This window comes from Ctenopharyngodon idella, chromosome 3 (assembly GCF_019924925.1).
Source record: "Ctenopharyngodon idella isolate HZGC_01 chromosome 3, HZGC01, whole genome shotgun sequence".
Taxonomy (NCBI): Eukaryota; Metazoa; Chordata; class Actinopteri; order Cypriniformes; family Xenocyprididae; genus Ctenopharyngodon; species Ctenopharyngodon idella.
In genome coordinates this window covers 21,711,188-21,728,996 of record NC_067222.1, presented here as the reverse complement: position 1 = coordinate 21,728,996, position 17,809 = coordinate 21,711,188, and the positions used below count along the sequence as shown (strand labels likewise).

Genomic DNA, 17,809 nt, shown 5'->3' with positions numbered 1-17,809 from the left:
CCCCTGGGGGGTCTCAGGAGGATATAACATTTTGCTAAAAATAATTGGAAGATTAAAAACTCTGGACTGTTGTAGAACCTCGCATCTGTTATATTACCTGGGCTGATAAATTCTTAAAGGGATAGTTCACCCCAAAATTAAAATGTTGTCATCATTGCCATTGACTAACATAGTAGTAAAAAACACTATACTAAATACTGTCAACTGTGGTTACCAACATTATTTAAAATATCTTCTTTTGTGTTCATCAGAAGAAAGAAACCCATACAGGTTTGGAACAACTTGAGGGTGAGGTGAATAAATGATTAATGAATAAATGAATTTTTGGGTAAACTATCCCTTCAAGGCAAGCAGAACTATACAAAGGAGACTTGAGGGTCAGCTGTTTTGACATGAGCCATATAGTGACAGTAAAAACAGAAACACTAGATGGCGTCAAGAGTCCACTGTGCCTAGAAGTCGTGATGCTCTGTGCCGTCAAACTATTACAACTGTCGTAAATCCTGTATGCCTTCTCTTGGAAACTTGCAACAGAAAACCGCGTGCAGTCTTGTTTTCGCGGCACTGAGCGCTTCGCTGAACTGCTATTAACATGGAGGGATCCGGGGACGAGTTCATGAAATACCGCTCACCGCTGGTGTCCCGGTACGCCAGCAAAGAGATGGCCTATAACTTCAGCGACAGGAAAAAATTCACAACTTGGAGAAAACTGTGGATTTATCTCGCTAAGGCCGAGAAGGTCTGTTTATTTCTCTTGCGTTTATTTCTGTAGACTGTCTATATAGATATTTGTGTTGTTACTGTGATCCTCTGAATGCCAAGTGTGATTCTGTCTTAAGTTTTTGACCTTGAGTGAGTGGAGATCTCAAGTTGCCAACTCTCTTAGTCTAAAAATAGTTTGAAAGGTTGGACATGAGATGTGCCGTAATATTTAATGCTTAATAAGTGGACCTGGCTGACAACCTTGCCCATACAAAAGGTACTTGTGGTGGTACCATGGTACGCTGATTGTGTTAAATAGTAATATCGTCGTACATTATTTAATATCATAGTACTGAAATTTGGGCACCATGCTACATGTCATTTCCAAAAATACCATGGTACTACTGCCATTGTACATGAACAGAAAGAAAACAAAACAAAACATAAAAGTACCTTGAAAGTGGTGGTTATAGCATGGTTGGTGATTGTAATAACATGGTAGTTTGAGATTTACCATGATACTGAATGGCTATTATAATTATGTACCATGGTATTTGGTACATGGTTCATCAGTGTATTTCAATTCATGACCTTACTATGGTAAAATTCCAAAAAAGCAAAACATTACTATAACTGTGTCTATAACTATGGTAGTGCCATGATGATAATTTGATGTACTGTATTTTTTGTATAAACTTATATCTCTGTTTTATAACTGTCATGTCTAGCTCCGTATATGTCAGGTTAAAGGTCACTGAATCTGTCAAACCATAAGCTCACAGTAACTCGGCAGTTTAGATGATAACGTAGGAATCAGTATTAGAAAAGAACTCTCAAATTTAGATAACAGATATTCAGTTTGCTGAGATTAACAATAGTCGACTTGATTAGAAATCAAATTATTGACCAGTTTAGACTGGTGGAATTTGCTGGTTTAGCTGACATGGGAAGGCTTGCATTGATTGTTTGTTTGAAGTGTGTATAGAAATCAAGAACTAAGATTTTGTGATCACCCAGTAACTCATAAAGCTCCAAGTAAAGGCAGCAAACTGCTTGATTATTATGTTAATTGAACCCAGTCGTCTGGTCACATGGTGGTCATTCTCTGACCTGTTGAGACAGACCGGTTTCTGTTAGCTGCTCTGGAAGTAAAGTCACGCTACAGAACTTTACTAATTTAGTCCTGGAGACACACTAAGGCACAAACAGTAGACGAAGCCCTGGGAAAGATTGTACGAGTGTGTGTTTCCAAAATAAGTAATGGAAATGTCAGGGTAACAGGAGAGTGACTCTTGAGGGTTGACCTTTAAAATCTCTCTGTGTAATGCTAAAGATGAAGCGGATATGTTAATGAAATGTGTTTCAGTAAAATGATATAAGGATGAAACAATATTGCAATTCTGGCAAATATAATTAGCAAATAATTACTTTGAAATTTATATTTATAATAATTTTAGAATAATAAATGAGCTAAAACATTAAATAAATAGAATATTTAAAACTTACATTTTATTTATAAATTAAATAAAGCATTAAAAAAATAAAATTAGTTATTTAAAATGCTACAAGTGAAGTTAGATATCACAACATTAAAATGTACAGTATGAAAAATTGATATTCATTGTAATATTTGCTAAAAATAACAAAGATATTATAATAAATGATAAAGATAATAGAAATGAGAATGCATTAATTAAATATATTGGATATTTAATTACTGACGATACCGATAATTTGATGAAATCTCTTTTGCTGATAACCAATATGATATTGGTATATTGTGCTTCCCTAACATTGTAAGGAACATCCCTAACAATAAGCTATGAGAAACTTTGCTAAATTGTGAATGGAGCTGTTCAGTTTGTAGTCCTGCAACATAGAATAAAACAAAAATTGTCATTTTCAAGCCTTGTGGAAGTTCTAATGTGTTTTGTGAATTTCATGAGACTTGTACAACATAAAGTACATACAATCATACCTCAAATGTGAAAAAACAAACTTCTACATATTGCTACTTGGTGCTTCAATTACTTTGGGAATTTTAAATACATAAAAATTTAATGTATTTTGTAATGCATGTTATATAGACAATATATATATATATATATAATTTGACCTCGTAATTTTTTATCAAACTGTCCCCACCCTGCATTTTTTCTCTTTCATTAATCCGTTAAACTAGGATGTACATCACAATACGGAAGAAATAATATTTCGCTACTTCCATTACATCGTGACTTTAATACATCTCTTTATCACTCTATCCTGTCTGCAGGCATTGGGTCTCCCCATAACCGATGCCCAGGTGAGCGAGATGGAGTCTCACGCGGAGGACATTGATTTCGTCATGGCTGCAGAGGAAGAGAGGAAGTTGAGGCATGATGTCATGGCTCATGTGCACACGTTCGCTCATTGCTGTCCCACTGCTGCTCCCATCATCCACTTGGGTGCCACGTCCTGTTATGTGGGAGACAACACGGTGAGGCAAAAACATTATCACACCACTATCTGTTCCTATTAACTGGACTCAGTGGAAGTGCTGCTGGAATTGTCTGAGCAGAGTGACTATAGAGGGAATATGCTAACCGAACATGAATTAAAACCCTTTTTAATCTTAGTTGCAATTAAAAACAGGATATAATTATAAGGCACCATGCAAAATCCTTATAAGAAAAAGCATATTGTTCTGAAGTCAGTATATTATTTTAAAATGGTGAAAATGGTCTTATTGAAATGTGTGTGTGCTTTATCTGTAGGATCTGATCATGCTACGTGATGGATTTGATATTCTGCTACCCAAGGTTTGACTTTCTGATATTTTCCAGCTTATGACAATTGAAAACCGATGCTTATGATGGTACTTAGGAGTGCCATTTCAATATAAAATGAAATCAATTATCAATGTACTGTATTAATTCAGAAAAAAGTTAATTATTTTGACAAATAAATAATGTAAAACTGTTTAATTAATTTTTCAAAAATGTAGTTAAATGTAACATTAAATAATAAATTGATAAATGACTTGTCAAATTTACAAATACATGCATGTTTAAAATATTGCTTATTTACTTAATGTTTAAAATGTTAATTAAATGGAGTAATAAAATAATACCTTAATCAAGCAAATTTTAAATGCAAATAAAAAAAATGCTTTTGTCACAAATTTGGTACTCCTAGTCCTCCATAATTACCATCCACTGCAGTAAAGTATTTATTGTTTTCAAACGTTCTCTTCCACAGTTGGCTCGTGTCATAGACAGGCTGGCTAACTTTGCAGAGAAATATGCTGACCAGCCGACTTTAGGCTTCACCCACTATCAGTGAGTAAAGTCAAGGTTCAGTGCATGTACTAAACCTCACAAATAAGTATTTATATATTGAAGCATGTTTAGAGTGTGCATGTCAAATGAATTTTCTACCGTTTTCTTTTCTTCCTTCCTATCCTCTATTCATTTATGATCTGTCTATCTAATCTCTGACACATCTCACTCACTCAACATTCGCTAATTTTGTAACCCATACATTAACATTATTCATTTTCTCCAAATATATTTTTTTCATATTCCTTCTTTTCAACTTTTCTTCATTTAATACAACAATACTAGGCTGGTTTTGGGTTTATTTTCCCTCTCCTCGTCCCCATCTTTTTCTCAGACCAGCTCAGCTGACTACTGTCGGGAAGCGTGCGTGTCTGTGGCTGCAGGATCTGGTCATGGACATGCGCAATCTTCAGCGTGCAAGAGAGGACCTGCGCTTCAGGGGGGTCAAAGGAACCACAGGCACTCAGGCCAGCTTTCTGCAGCTCTTCCAGGGGGATCATGAGAAGGTGAATGCAACTGCATGAAAATCAACAGCTGAATCTGATTTTTATGCCTTAACACTGGCTTACTTCATACCTAGTAGTGTGTGCTTTGTCTCCAGCATACGTACTATATACACTATAAAAAAAAGTTTGTGCTCAGTATGATTTTTAAAATCTTTTTTAAAATAAATTAATACATTTATTTAGCAAGGATGCATTTAATTAAAAGTGACAGTAAAGACCTCAGCGTTGTTAAAAATGTTTTAAACTTTATATTTATTAAAGAATCATGAATAAAATGTTGCAAGGTTTTCACATATGAAGCTGTTTATATTACAATAATAACATAATGATAATAATAAGAAATGCTTCTGAGCAGCAAATCATCATATTACAATGATTTCTGAAGGATCATGTGACACTGAAGACTGAGTAATGATGCAGAAAATTCAGCTTTGCATCACTCGAGGTATGCTGGTTTCAAAAATGCGTCCGGGAGTACGTTCTGCCAACTCAGAGTATGTTCCCGATTAACACACAAGACATTCTCAATAGAGCGACAAATCGATGATTGACCATGGAAACAAACACTAAGAAAAAGTGTGCCATTCTACTTTAATGCCGATTTACATAGCCTACTTAGTTCACATCACCACCTATTTGGTGGTTGTGTAATCATTTTTCAATCTTTTCATTTAATATCTTTATTCACTGAGAATAAGAATTATATTATTTGTTTGATTTTAATTATTTAATAAGATATCACATATGTATTTTATTACAGAAATACTTTATAGCATAGAAAACGTCCTGTTACAAAAAGGAAAAACAAACAAATTGAATGCAGATTCATGTGTGAGATGACAATGAGATAATATATAACTGTAACAAATTTAGAACTATATTAATTATATAACACACATCTGAATACCTCTTAAGCAAACTAACCCTGGAACCATAACCTGCTCTGGAGCAGGTTATGTTCAGAGATTATGTTGCCATGCCCTGCATTACATACCCTGAAATTTACCTCCGTTTTTGGAACCAAAAGTTGAGGTTATCTGCTTGCTTACTCTTAAACTCATAAACCCAGGTATGTCATATAACCTGCTTTCTGGAATACCCCCCTGTTCACACGGATCCGCGAAAACGATTAAAAATCGCTGTATTATTCATGCCAGGCCAGTAGTTGCGATGTTACTTTGTAAAGGAACACTACGCGCCTATAGACTGTCACCGTTTTCACAAATTCACGTTTTGTAGTTTACACAGAGACGATAATGATATAATTTTCAAAAACTTGGGCTTTGAAACCCATTTTCAAAAGTTAGCATTTTCCGTTCCACAAAACGCGTTGTAGTGTAAGTGAAATGCCAAAACCCCAAAAAACTTTTCCATTTTTAGTTGAAAACGTTGTCGCATAAACGCCCCCTTATTTTATAACTTAAGGTTTAACTCTTATTGACATTGTTACCCCAAAACATCAGCATTGATTGTATTTGGGTTTTATTGCATCTTTGAAACTTTTTGTGGAATGTGCAGTTTTGTAGCATGAGAAGAAAATGCCAATAACATATCTTTGAGGTTTATTCTATGATTAACTGACTTTTGACTTTTCTCTCTAAGGTGGAGGAGTTGGATAGGATGGTCACTGAGATGGCTGGATTTAAAAAGTATGCTCAAGCTATTTCATTTCTGTTTTGATGTTAAATAATAATTGCTTCAAATTGCTTCTAAATGCTAAATGTGGTTGGCTAGAGACTTACATTGTATATGTTTTTGTGTGCACATGGTTATTCAGTTTTTCCTCTTTTTTTTTTTTTTAGATCATACTTGGTGACGGGTCAGACGTACAGTCGTAAGGTGGATGTCGACTCACTCTGTGTGCTGGCCAGCCTCGGAGCCACAGTACACAAGGTCAGACGCAAATAACTGAGATCAGCTTTATGCACTTATAAATTAGCTGCTCTAACAATCCACAATGGTCACATTAATTGTTTGATTAGAACAACCTTTTTTTGTTTTCCCAACTTTTTGCTGTAGATTTGCACTGATATTCGTCTGTTAGCTAATCTGAAAGAGATCGAGGAGCCTTTTGAGAAAGAGCAGATTGGTGAGTTTGTATGTGAGACAGAATTTTGATCATATTTGAAATCTCCCTCTGATCTGTCATGGTTTCCTGTTTCTAGGTTCCAGTGCCATGCCGTACAAGAGAAACCCCATGCGTGCAGAGCGCTGCTGTAGTCTTGCTCGCCACCTGATGGCGCTGGTGTCAGACCCTCTGCAGACTGCATCAGTGCAGTGGCTGGAAAGAACCCTAGACGACAGCGCTAACAGGCACTGTTATGACATCTGTTGTCTGACCATATGATGTGGCACTGCACCATTTTAGCTCTTTGAAGACATAACTTTAGTCCTGTCTCAATTATTTTTTTTTGTTTACTTAGGAGGATCTCGTTGCCCGAGTCCTTCCTCACAGCTGACATCATCCTCAGCACTCTGCAGAACATCACTGAAGGGCTGGTGGTGTATCCTAAGGTGTGTGTGTGTGCAGCTCTCAGAACAAATCTCTTTTCAACAAATATTTTAAAAAGTTTTTATCAGGGTTGGTAATTATCAGTATCAGTTTTTAATCAAATGAACTATGTGATACGCTGATTACTTAAAAGGATAGTTCACCCAAAAATGAAAATTATCCCATGATTTACTCACCCTCAAGCCATCCTAGGTGTATATGACTATCTTCTTTCACACGAACACAATTGGAGTTATATTAAAAATATCCTGGCTCTTCCAAGCTTATAATAGTAGTGAATGGCGCTTGAGATTTTGAAGCCCAAAAATGTGCATCCATCCATCATAAACGTTATCCATACGACTCCAGGGGGTTAATAAAAGCCTTCTGAAGAGAAGCAATGGGTTTTTTTTTTCATAAACTATAATAACTGTCTTTCAGCAACAGCCGTATGCAAGTCTAGTTCTGGCAGAAGAGTGACCTCTGACCCGATGTGTGATGTATTGACGAATGTAGAAGCGCAGAGGATAGAGCAAAACAAAACACCGGTCATGAATTAGAAGTCTAAAATGAGAATTTTTAAAGAGAAATGTCGGAGGAGCTTGAGTTTGTTGCCCAGGCATATTAGTTTGAACCACGAGAGGTATCTGCTCTCACCTAAGCTTATGCTACTCCTACGTCATACATCTCTCTTTTATAGGTGATCGAGAGGCATATCCGTCATGAGCTGCCCTTCATGGCTACTGAAAACATCATCATGGCCATGGTGAAGGCTGGAGGAAACAGACAGGTCAGAACAATCAGTGAATAATAAATAATAAAAATCTTTTCTTGTAAATAAAATTTGCTTTGGCAAATCAACCCCAAGATGTTTGAATAAATTGCTTGCTGTAAATATTCTTTGTGATCACAGCAGATGTTTATAGTGCCTTTTACCATTAACTAACATCCTTGTCTATACTAAAAACACACTCAGGACTGCCACGAGAAGATCCGTGTGCTGTCCCAGCAAGCTGCAGCTGTGGTCAAACAGGAAGGGGGAGATAATGACCTACTGGCTCGGGTTCAGGCTGATCCATATTTCACTCCCATACTTGGACAGCTGGACGCCTTACTGGATCCCAAAACCTTCATCGGCCGAGCCCCACAACAGGTACACGCATGCGGCCTATTAATATTTATCACATGATTAACATAATGTTTTAATTATAAGGTAGTCTGTAATACCCTTCCAATCACTCCCTCTCTTTCTCAGGTTACAAGGTTTTTGTCTGAGGAGGTCAGGCCTGTTCTAGACCCATACAAAAGTAAAATGGATGTGAAGATTGAACTAGAGCTTTGAGACGTGCGACTCTGTGACTGATGCATCAAAACTGTATAACAATGAATAAATGTCTAGCTGTTTAAGTTTTCGTGTGCTCTTTTATGTGCCATTTTGACAACATGTAGTTCTTATATATCAGATGTGTCGTAATATTGATGCGTCAACCTTCTGACAAACATTTTGGCCTTTGCTCTTGTATTGTGGCAAATTTACACAATCTAAAAATCATAAAAAATATTACATTCAAAATTCCCTATCTACTTTCCTGGATATCAGTGTTTTAAATAGTTTAAATTAGTCTGTTTTAAAAGAAATTGTGGAATAGAAGATATTTTGAAGAATGTCTGTAACCAAACAGCTGATGAAACCCATTGATTTCCATAGTATGGAAAAAAAAAATACTATGGAAGTCAGTGGGTCCCATCAGCTGTTTGGTTACAGACATTCTTCAAAATATCTTTTTTGTGTGTTTAGCAGAAGAAACAAACTCATTCAGGTTTGGAACAACTTGAGGGTGAGTAAATGATGACAGAATTTTCATTTTTGGGTGAACTATCCCTTTAAGTTATGTAACTCTTAACCCTTAAATGTTGTTGGACATGCATACATTTAAGAGGCTGGGGGGAGGTAAAGGGTGATGGGCCTAATGAGTCTTCATCTTAAAAGCACCATAAGTGCAAAAAGTGCTAGCACAGCTGTACATAAAATATTACGATATACACAGCATAATAGGAGACATATCAGAGTTCAAAAGAGGACAAATTGTTGGTGTGCGTCTCACTGCCTCATCTGTGACCAGGATAGCAAGTCTTTTGTGGTGTATGGAGAGCTATGGTATCCAGGGTAATGTGGGCATACCACCACATAGAACGAACCACATCCAACAGGAGTAACTAATGACGCAAGAGGAAGCTGTCTGAAAGGGTTGTCCAGGTACTGATTGTATCCAAGAAACAAAACAGCTGCACAAATCACGGCAGAGTTAGATGCGCACCTCGACTCTCCTGTTTTCCACCAAAACTGTTCGTCTGGAGCTCCACAGGGTCAATATTCATAGTCAGGCTGCTATAGCCTAACCTTTGGTCACTCGAGCCAAGCCCAAACATCGATTTTAATGCTGCCAGCAAAGGAAATCTTGGACTGTGGACAGCGTGAAACGTATTGTTCTCTGACGAGTCCGTCTTCACTGTCTTTCCCACATCTGTGGGAGTTACAGTGTGGAGAATCCCTAAAGAGGCTCAAAACCCAGACTGTTGCTGCCCAGAGTGAAGCACAGGGTGAATCAGTGATGATTTGGGCTGAAATATCATGGCATTCCCTACTGTGCTTGAAAGGCACCGTAGGGAATACTTTGGGGATGAATTAATCCCAATGCTTTGATCCACTGCTGAACTACCGAACCATTCTGGAGGACCATGTGCACCTAATGGTTCAAATATTGTACCCTGAAGGGGGTGCCATGTATCAGCATGATAATGCACCAATACACAGCAAGACTTGTGACAGAATGTTTTGATGGAATATGAAAGTGAAGTTGAGCATTTCCCATGCTCTGCACAGTCACCAGAGCTAAATATTTCTGAACCACTTTGGGGTTTGGAGAAGCAAGTCAGAAAATGTTTTCCTCCACCAGCGTCGCATAGTGACCTGGCCACTGTTCTGAAAGAGGACCGGTCACTGTGAAGGACTTGTCATTCCCAAGACAAACTCATGTTGTATTGGCTGCAAAAGGAGGCCCTACACCATATTAATAAATTACTGTGGTCTAAAACGAGGTGCTTTCCGTTTAATTGTCCAACACATGTAGTCTACATGTGGTGTTAAGTAATAATGGCACGATTTAAATGTGTAAAAGGTCTTTACCATGGCAATAAATAGTTTAACTAGCTGTATAATAAAAGTAATGAGGGAGGACACCAACAGATTATCCACTTACATGTAGGTGATATGGTGAGACTTGCAATTCATCATGACTGTGGGTGTAAAAACGTAAAGACAGAGCAAAGAATGTTTGAACTAAAGCACACACGCCTCTAAACGACTCACAGTAGTCGTGACTCGTGCAGTTATCTATTATGCTGGCGCAAAGTCCATAGTAACACAGGTTTGAAACCTGTTGGACGTTTACTATACCGTCAGCTTGAACCTGTCTGGCGAATCTCCTCTTATTTCGCTGATTAACGGGGATTATTTGCCCGCGGATACTCAAACTCAAATAATCCCATGATAAGAGTCACTTCTTAGATCATATTTCGTTCACATTTTGATGCTTGGTTTGCACACTAGGCCAAATCTGAACGCATTTATACAGCGAGATGCTGTCTCTCGACTGGCTGATTAGATATTCGCATTAACGAGCCGGTGTGCTAAGTGTATGTTTCTGACTAACGTATACATACATAAGAAGCGTTGTAGGTGAGCGGTAAGTCAGAGGTTCTCCTTTACACTTTGACATTTAATTTTTAATATTATGCTACAAAAGTTTGGGTAACTTTGGTAAGATTTTTAAAATAAGTTTCTTACGCTCACCAGGGCTGTATTTATTGGATCCCAATTTGAAGCGTTTGCTAGCTAAATAGCTAAATAATTGTAAATTCAGTGATAAAGTAATGTTAAATATTATTACAATTTAAAACAACTGTTTTCTATTTAAATATATTTTCAATGTAATTTATTCCTGTGATGGCAAAGCTGAATTTTCAGCATCATTACTCCAGTCTTCAGTGTCACATGATCCTTCAGAAAACATACTAATATGATGATTTGATGCTCAAGAAACATTATTATTATTGTCAAAACAGCTGTGCTGCTTAACATTTTTCAGGTTTCAAAAGAGCAGCATTTATTTAAAAAAAAAAAAAAAACATTTTTTTTGTGACAATGTAAAAGTCTTACTGTCAATTTTGAATTTATCACATACTTGCTGAATGAAAGTATTAATTAAAAACAAAAACAAAAAAATCTTACTAACCCAAACTTTAGAATAGTAGTGTATGCGTACGTGTGTCTTCGATGCCTGCTTTATCCTTAAAGTTAAACTTGAGATTTCTCACCTCTCTTATTTTCTTTTCTTAAATTGAAGATTTTGTTAACAGGTTTTAAAGTGATTTGTGGCTAAAATCACATGGTGGTTGTGTTGTCTTTTCTGTTTTACTGTTGTAAAAATAGTTGAATGGATCTCTTGACATACAGTAGTGGTTGTAGGTTTGTCATCTCAGTGCTGGTATAAAACATCCTTTTGTATGTCAGTCTAACGCTTTGCATTTGTACTCTGAATTCAGATTAATTTCTTATAATTGTCATGAAAACAGTTTTACAGGATTTTAAATGTCTGTAGTTATAGTGGTAGGGAAGAGACCCTGAGAGGAACCAAAGCTTGAAGGGGAATGTCATTCTACTTTGCTGGCCTGAGAAAATAATACATGAGAAACAGACTGTAATATTAATTCCCAGTGAAGCAGTAAACTGTAGTCTCAATATCTGCATACCAGTCTTTGCCATTCGAAGAAAAACTGGCAGATGTACAGCTTGGAAATTTGCTGAAAGAGAATTTGGTTTTGAGGTTTTAACAGTGAGAAAAGTAAGGAGACACTTTCATTTTCTGTTCTTCAGATGGTTGTACAGAATAAAATTTAACTGCACTGTAACCAGAACTGCTGTGTGGAGAAGAACATTACTCTCCCTTAAACTCGCCGGTTCTGTGATAACTTATAGCCTACTGGAGGGGTTGTAAAAATCTAAGCAGATAGTGGCTAACTCTGTTTATCTAGAGCTGCTTTCTGATTCACAGGTTCTCAATCTGCTGTATAAAGTGCTATAAATAAATGTGTGACTATTGGAATACTGAATTGCAGAGCTTGTGCAAACATGAATATCACTATGATCAGATTGCTTTCTTGACTGCTTTTTTCTCACCACTGTCATTTTTGTTGTGCACCAACTATAGCCTAAGTAACTTTGCAACTACATGTCAATTAATGCTCAGAGTATTAGTAGACACTTATGAAAACTAATTATACATAATGTCATATATTGTTTCATATATAAATGTATATAATATGTGCATTTGTATTCCTCTAAAATATGCAAAATATTTATTTATATAAAATGTATGTGATGTTTAATATAAAAGTAAACGTGATTTGGATCATTTATAATGTGTCTTGATAATGTTATTGGTATGGTCACATCTTTATTTCCGCAAACAACCAAAGGTGAATTAAGCTGAATAAAAATGATAACTGATTATTTTTAACCTTGTTTAGTTCAGTGCAGTATGTTGGCAATGACTCAATGCCATGGTATTTCCCTCTGCACTTCCTGTGACGTGATATTGTGTAGGCCTACGCTTATTCTCATTTTAAACTGGCTCACTTACAATGGTCGAATAGCCTGTTGAAGAACCATTAGGTTTGTAATATTCAAGTTGATGTGTTATCCTGCATATAGGCACTAGGGGGCGATGGGTGAATAGGATGTGATGCATAATATGCAAAGGGATAATAGAATAAAAATGAAAACTGCATGTGTTGAAGCTGATCCAAGACTGTAGTTATCTTTTCACAAATAATACAAGGTTATTGGAATGTTCGTTTGATCACGGTGATGAGGAGAGTTATAATTTATACATGCTAATAAGTGTGGACTCATAATATGTAACTACAGGTGATCTGATTGGTCCGTCATGTGGGCATGGGCGTTACTTCCTGTCAGTCTGGCAGTGTTTGGAACAGTTGGGCTTTGGGTTGTGTGAGTATTTCTTTTAGTTTCACTCACTCTTTATAAAATCCTCTTTGTTTTGTTTTTATTTGACCCTTACTGCACTTGTTTGTGTGCAGGTATGCCATAGCAGTGTCCAATAACACTGTTAATATAACTGAAGAATTCCCTTACATCAGGTATGTATGTAGCCTACCTTAAAGTGGAGTTGTACTTGACTAAGCTTAAGTATTATTTATTTTTTTAGGAATTTGTTTTAAACTGAATACTTGGTACTCTTACTTGATTACTTTTATGAAGCACAAATTATACCTTCTGCTCATTACAAATCTCATTTAGGCTTCCAAGTACAAAGAGCATGTACTGTTACCATGACTTAAATCTTTCATCATTTTGTTCATCCGACTGATCTTACAATCCAATCTAAAATGTCCTCACGGCTTAGCCGTTATTGTCAGTGACATCCATTTCAGTAAACCATATTTGGATGTGAATATAGTAATTTGTTCTAGTGAAGAGACGTCTCATCAATCATCAAAGTCTTAACATTGAGAAAACTGTTGAATCTCATGAATCTTTCTGAATTTGCAAAAATCATTCCTGATTCTAATCGGTATGCTGTCTATATAAGAAGCTTCTTGCTAATACCAAAGGATTTAATCTTCCTCAAGAAGTGTTCTCTTCTAGGTATTAACTTACTGTGTGTCTGTAAGACGTTCCAGAGCCAGAAACGCATAAATGTATGGGGTTTTGAAAGTATAACATTGAAAATCCACGAATATTGCTTCCTCCAGCACGTGTGGCTCATACAGCCCCCAGAGCTGTCTGTTTTCTCAGATCTGCAACATTTGCTGTGTGTTGGGTGAGTCCTTTCATCTCGTTTTGAAAAGGAAAAGGCCTACTGTACTGTACCTTCTGTGTGACCTCTTTTTCTTTCTTTAGCTCTATGGATTGTCACAATCAGATTTCAACAGATCCGCGATTTGGGTCGTGCGTCTCATTTAAATACTGCAGGTCTCGTGCTTGGCTTCATCTCTAGCATTGGCATTTCCATTCTAGGAAACTTCCAGGTACAGTATATTTGTGTGCAGTGAACGAATGGAAGATACTTGATTACTTGCGAATTGTGCTGTGCTTATTTGTGGTTGCTTTTGCATTAAAGCCCTGATATACTTAAAGCAAAATCAAAGAACGAACTGGTCATTGGTCATGGACGTCATTTTTTAAATAGTTAATTTGGTGTTCTTTTTGATGAAGTAATACAGGGATGGGCAACTTCAGTCCTGGAGGGCCACTGTCCTGCAGAGTTTAGCTGATAAAAGCTTTCTAGTTATTCTGAAGACATCGATTAGCTTGTTCAGGTGTGGTTTATCAGGGTTGGAGCTAAACTCTGCAGTACAGTGGCCCTCCCTGACCGAAGATACCCATCCCTGATGTAACAGTTACAGTAGGTGTGGCTCTGAGGCTCTGCCTTCTTTGACATGGAGCTCTTCTCTGGTTCATTTCTTCTGTTCAGTCTGTCGAGGTCAGGGTCAGATGCGAGTGATAGCATGAACACGCTGGAAAGCTGTTTTATAGAAGAAACTAGGGGTGTAACAATATATCGTGTCACAATATATCACAATATAAAAATGCAACAATATGTATAGTGACAGTATGTATTGTGTATAGTTCACCCAAAATGAAAATTACTGTGTGAGGAAAAAAATTCAAGTTTACTGAGTTTTAGTGTCAGTTCTACAATGAACTACTATATATAATGTTGAATATAATGTATAACAATGCAATGGGGGAATATTTGTGGGTCCTGATAATGCCAAATATCTTGTGTTACCAGTAAAAAGTGGCCTACATTATTTTAAATATATCTAGTCAATGACAGAGTGCAAGCATATTCGTATTTTTCTGTATTTTCAGCTTCAGAATCATGAATATTTTTATTCTGGTATCAACACTGTCCTGTGCATTGGCTTACCAGCACCAAGTCCAAGCCTATTCGTTTCCACCCCCAATGTAATACTAAATTTATCATTTTAATCAACAGTTAATTTTAAGTATCCCAATAATATCGTATCGTGAGTTCAGTATCGTGATATGTATCGAATTGTGACATGAGGGTATCACATCCCTAGTAGTCTCTAGTAGCCAGACCTTCAGACTGATGGCAGAAGGTCTGGACTCTATCGCAGCTTTCATTGGCCAAGGGCCGCCCAAGAGGACGTTTGACTGACATGTAACGCAACCAACCACAGTTCGTTTTGTTCCACGTCATGTTTAGGGGCGTGAAATGTAAATGTCCCTACAATAACAGACCAATGTGCATCTAATAAATTATTCATTCAAGAATGTTGTGCAAGTTTACTGCAACAATGAAGCCACGAACGTCACATACTTTTGAAAATCCAGCATTTAGTTGATACTGGTAAGCGCTCATCGTCACATGATGGCGTTCTTCTTTCATGAGGGGGTTTGGCGTCACGGCATTTGTTTTCAGGCGGACCGTTAAAGAACGTGACACACACGTCTCCTGGACATCCTGTAGAATTCAACTAACTAGATGCTGACTTCGAAAATCCTGAAGTGTTTCCAGTTAAGTGTGCCATATGCATCAGACGTTCAGCCAATGGTCCGTGGGCTGAGACTAACACAGCGCACACAACACCTCTGCACTCCCGATTTCTCTTAAGATAGGGACAGGAGAGCTGTCAGTCAGTAACGGGGAAAACAAAGTAGCTTGCATTACTTATTTGAAAAAGTAACTCAGATATTTTGTTATAAGTGTAAAAGTAATGTTACTTAAAAAAGTAATCTGATTACGTAACTCGCGTTACTTGTAATGCATTACCCCCCAACACTGGCTGTGAGTATATCAGGGCATTTATTTGCATTACATGCATGATTTACTTCAATTTTTGTGTGTGTCTATTCAGCAATCTGTAGTGAATGGGGTTCATCTGCTTGGGGCGCTCATGGCCTTCTTCCTGGGTTTGGCTTACTTCTGGGTCCAGGCGTGGCTTGCGTACTACAGCCCGCCGTCACGTGACCGCAGGTGGGTGGTGCCTGTGCGTGTCATCCTCTGCAGCCAGTGTACTTGTTTGGTCATCTGCAGTATCCTTCAGCTCTCATGGACAATGAAAATTAGTGCATTTTCACTACATTTTATCATTGTTGTCCTTAACCCTCTGTCTTCTCAGTGTTTGTTCTCCATGGCACAGGGTTTCGCTCTGAAGCTGCCATGTGTGAGTGGGCTCTGGTCATGTGTTTTTTTGCACTGTTTGGGATTTTTGCAGCAGAGTTCAGACACATTGACTTTCACAAGCTCACCGTACAGAAGAAGGGAATAAAAACCGCCAGTGATGCTAATGGTGTGTGGACATTACAAGAGATTCACTGAAGAAGAGCTGGCAAGTTGTGGCTGTGGTAATCAGACAGATACACATACAACTGGAGCAAACTCACCATATAACATGGACACAACATTGGACTATAACCTGCACAACATTGCTAAATGCACACATACATACATGATATAAAATGCTCCCATTTTACGCCACGTTTGGCGTTGAATTTGAGTTGGATTTTACAGTATAAATTATATTGCGGAAATGCTATGCTGAATTTATGAGCAACATTGTTTACATGATATATGTTATATACTTTAAGATGATTATAGTGTATAATGTGAGAGCATAATCAATGTAGTATTCCACTTGTTTATGTTATTATAGTACAACAAACGGTAATACCTCAAACCGGATCTCTTTGGTCTGTTTTTTAGCCTTAATGACTTTGTTTACATAATGCTATTAAATATATTCGGTTATAAATAATTGAATTTTATCTGATTATTATCAAAGAAAGCTGTTATTTAATATAAATAAATAAATAAATGTGACAATATTAACAGTTTCAGTCTACAAACAGTTCAGTAATATGTAGTAGTAGCCCAAAAGTTCTTCCCTATTGTGACGTATGTCCAAATGACACTGCTTCTCTAACAAGAAAAAAAATGTAGGGTGAGACTTGATTTTTTTCCATTGGGAAGTGATTGGATAGTTGTGGTTTGCAATAGTGTAACAGAAGGGTTCTGGAAGTCAAAACCTTTCATTTTCTCCATAGGGGAATTGATTCTTAGCCCTACTGTGAGCTATGAGGTTGTTAATCGATGGTATTTACTTCTGTTGAAGCTGTCAGCCCACACAGTGGAATTTGTGGTGAAAAACTACATTACCCATGATGCTGTACAGAAAATACCACCAACCAAAGAGTCGAAACAAGCAAAATGTGCCAAAAGAACTCTTTAGCTCCGCCCACTCCCATGAAGCGCCGCAAATAATGTAAATGAGTCAGTCTTCCTACACTCTCAACATACTAAAATATGTGTATATATAAATATATTTGCATATATATATATACTTGCATATACTTAATTCAAACTTTGAATTCACTGATTGCAATAAAAGAAACAAGGATGAGAGATCAGTAGTGGTTAAATACTACACCTTAAACAATTTTATTATTTATTGCATACTAATAATTCAAGATTGGTGAACTGCCAGTTTGTATATTACAAAAAAGTTTGGCCAATAATAGGTCTAAATGTCACAGATTGATCTCTTCGCTTAATACAAAAAATTGAAAATTCAAAGCTGCATGGTTTTTGTGTTGTGATCCCTACCTGAACCAGTGCCACTGAAAAAGTGGGTGGGCACTGTGAGTGACAGGTTTTCCTGTCCTTGTGTCAATA

The 17,809-nt window shown here is 37.1% G+C and overlaps 2 protein-coding genes across 2 annotated transcripts; both read left to right on the top strand.

Moving 5' to 3' along the window:
- The first annotated feature begins 492 nt into the window (after positions 1–492).
- On the top strand, positions 493–8,426 carry adsl (adenylosuccinate lyase). Its single transcript, XM_051886443.1, has 13 exons — positions 493–739; positions 2,978–3,181; positions 3,459–3,503; positions 3,943–4,022; positions 4,357–4,528; positions 6,131–6,177; positions 6,331–6,421; positions 6,548–6,617; positions 6,694–6,841; positions 6,952–7,042; positions 7,720–7,809; positions 7,996–8,172; positions 8,275–8,426. The coding sequence occupies exons 1-13, from the start codon at positions 593–595 to the stop codon at positions 8,359–8,361; spliced, it is 1,449 nt and encodes a 482-aa protein (XP_051742403.1). The 5' UTR covers positions 493–592; the 3' UTR covers positions 8,362–8,426.
- A 1,753-nt stretch (positions 8,427–10,179) lies between these two features.
- On the top strand, positions 10,180–16,892 carry tmem150b (transmembrane protein 150B). Its single transcript, XM_051886471.1, has 7 exons — positions 10,180–10,765; positions 13,009–13,092; positions 13,182–13,241; positions 13,857–13,924; positions 14,005–14,132; positions 15,993–16,170; positions 16,257–16,892. Exons 2-7 carry the CDS (start codon positions 13,028–13,030, stop codon positions 16,454–16,456), a joined length of 699 nt encoding a protein of 232 aa, XP_051742431.1. The 5' UTR covers positions 10,180–10,765; positions 13,009–13,027; the 3' UTR covers positions 16,457–16,892.
- The last annotated feature ends 917 nt before the right edge of the window (positions 16,893–17,809 follow it).

What these genes read in the sequence shown, in the direction of transcription:
- adsl (XM_051886443.1), top strand. Translation starts at nt 593, where the DNA reads ATGGAGGGATCCGGGGACGAGTTCATGAAATACCGCTCACCGCTGGTG. An exon ending in ATCTCGCTAAGGCCGAGAAG is followed by an intron (nt 740 to 2,977) that starts GTCTGTTTATTT and finishes TCCTGTCTGCAG; the next exon opens with GCATTGGGTCTCCCCATAAC. An exon ending in GGCTGGTGGTGTATCCTAAG is followed by an intron (nt 7,043 to 7,719) that starts GTGTGTGTGTGT and finishes TCTCTTTTATAG; the next exon opens with GTGATCGAGAGGCATATCCG.
- tmem150b (XM_051886471.1), top strand. Translation starts at nt 13,028, where the DNA reads ATGTGGGCATGGGCGTTACTTCCTGTCAGTCTGGCAGTGTTTGGAACA. An exon ending in CAACATTTGCTGTGTGTTGG is followed by an intron (nt 13,925 to 14,004) that starts GTGAGTCCTTTC and finishes TTCTTTCTTTAG; the next exon opens with CTCTATGGATTGTCACAATC. An exon ending in CCATTCTAGGAAACTTCCAG is followed by an intron (nt 14,133 to 15,992) that starts GTACAGTATATT and finishes GTGTCTATTCAG; the next exon opens with CAATCTGTAGTGAATGGGGT.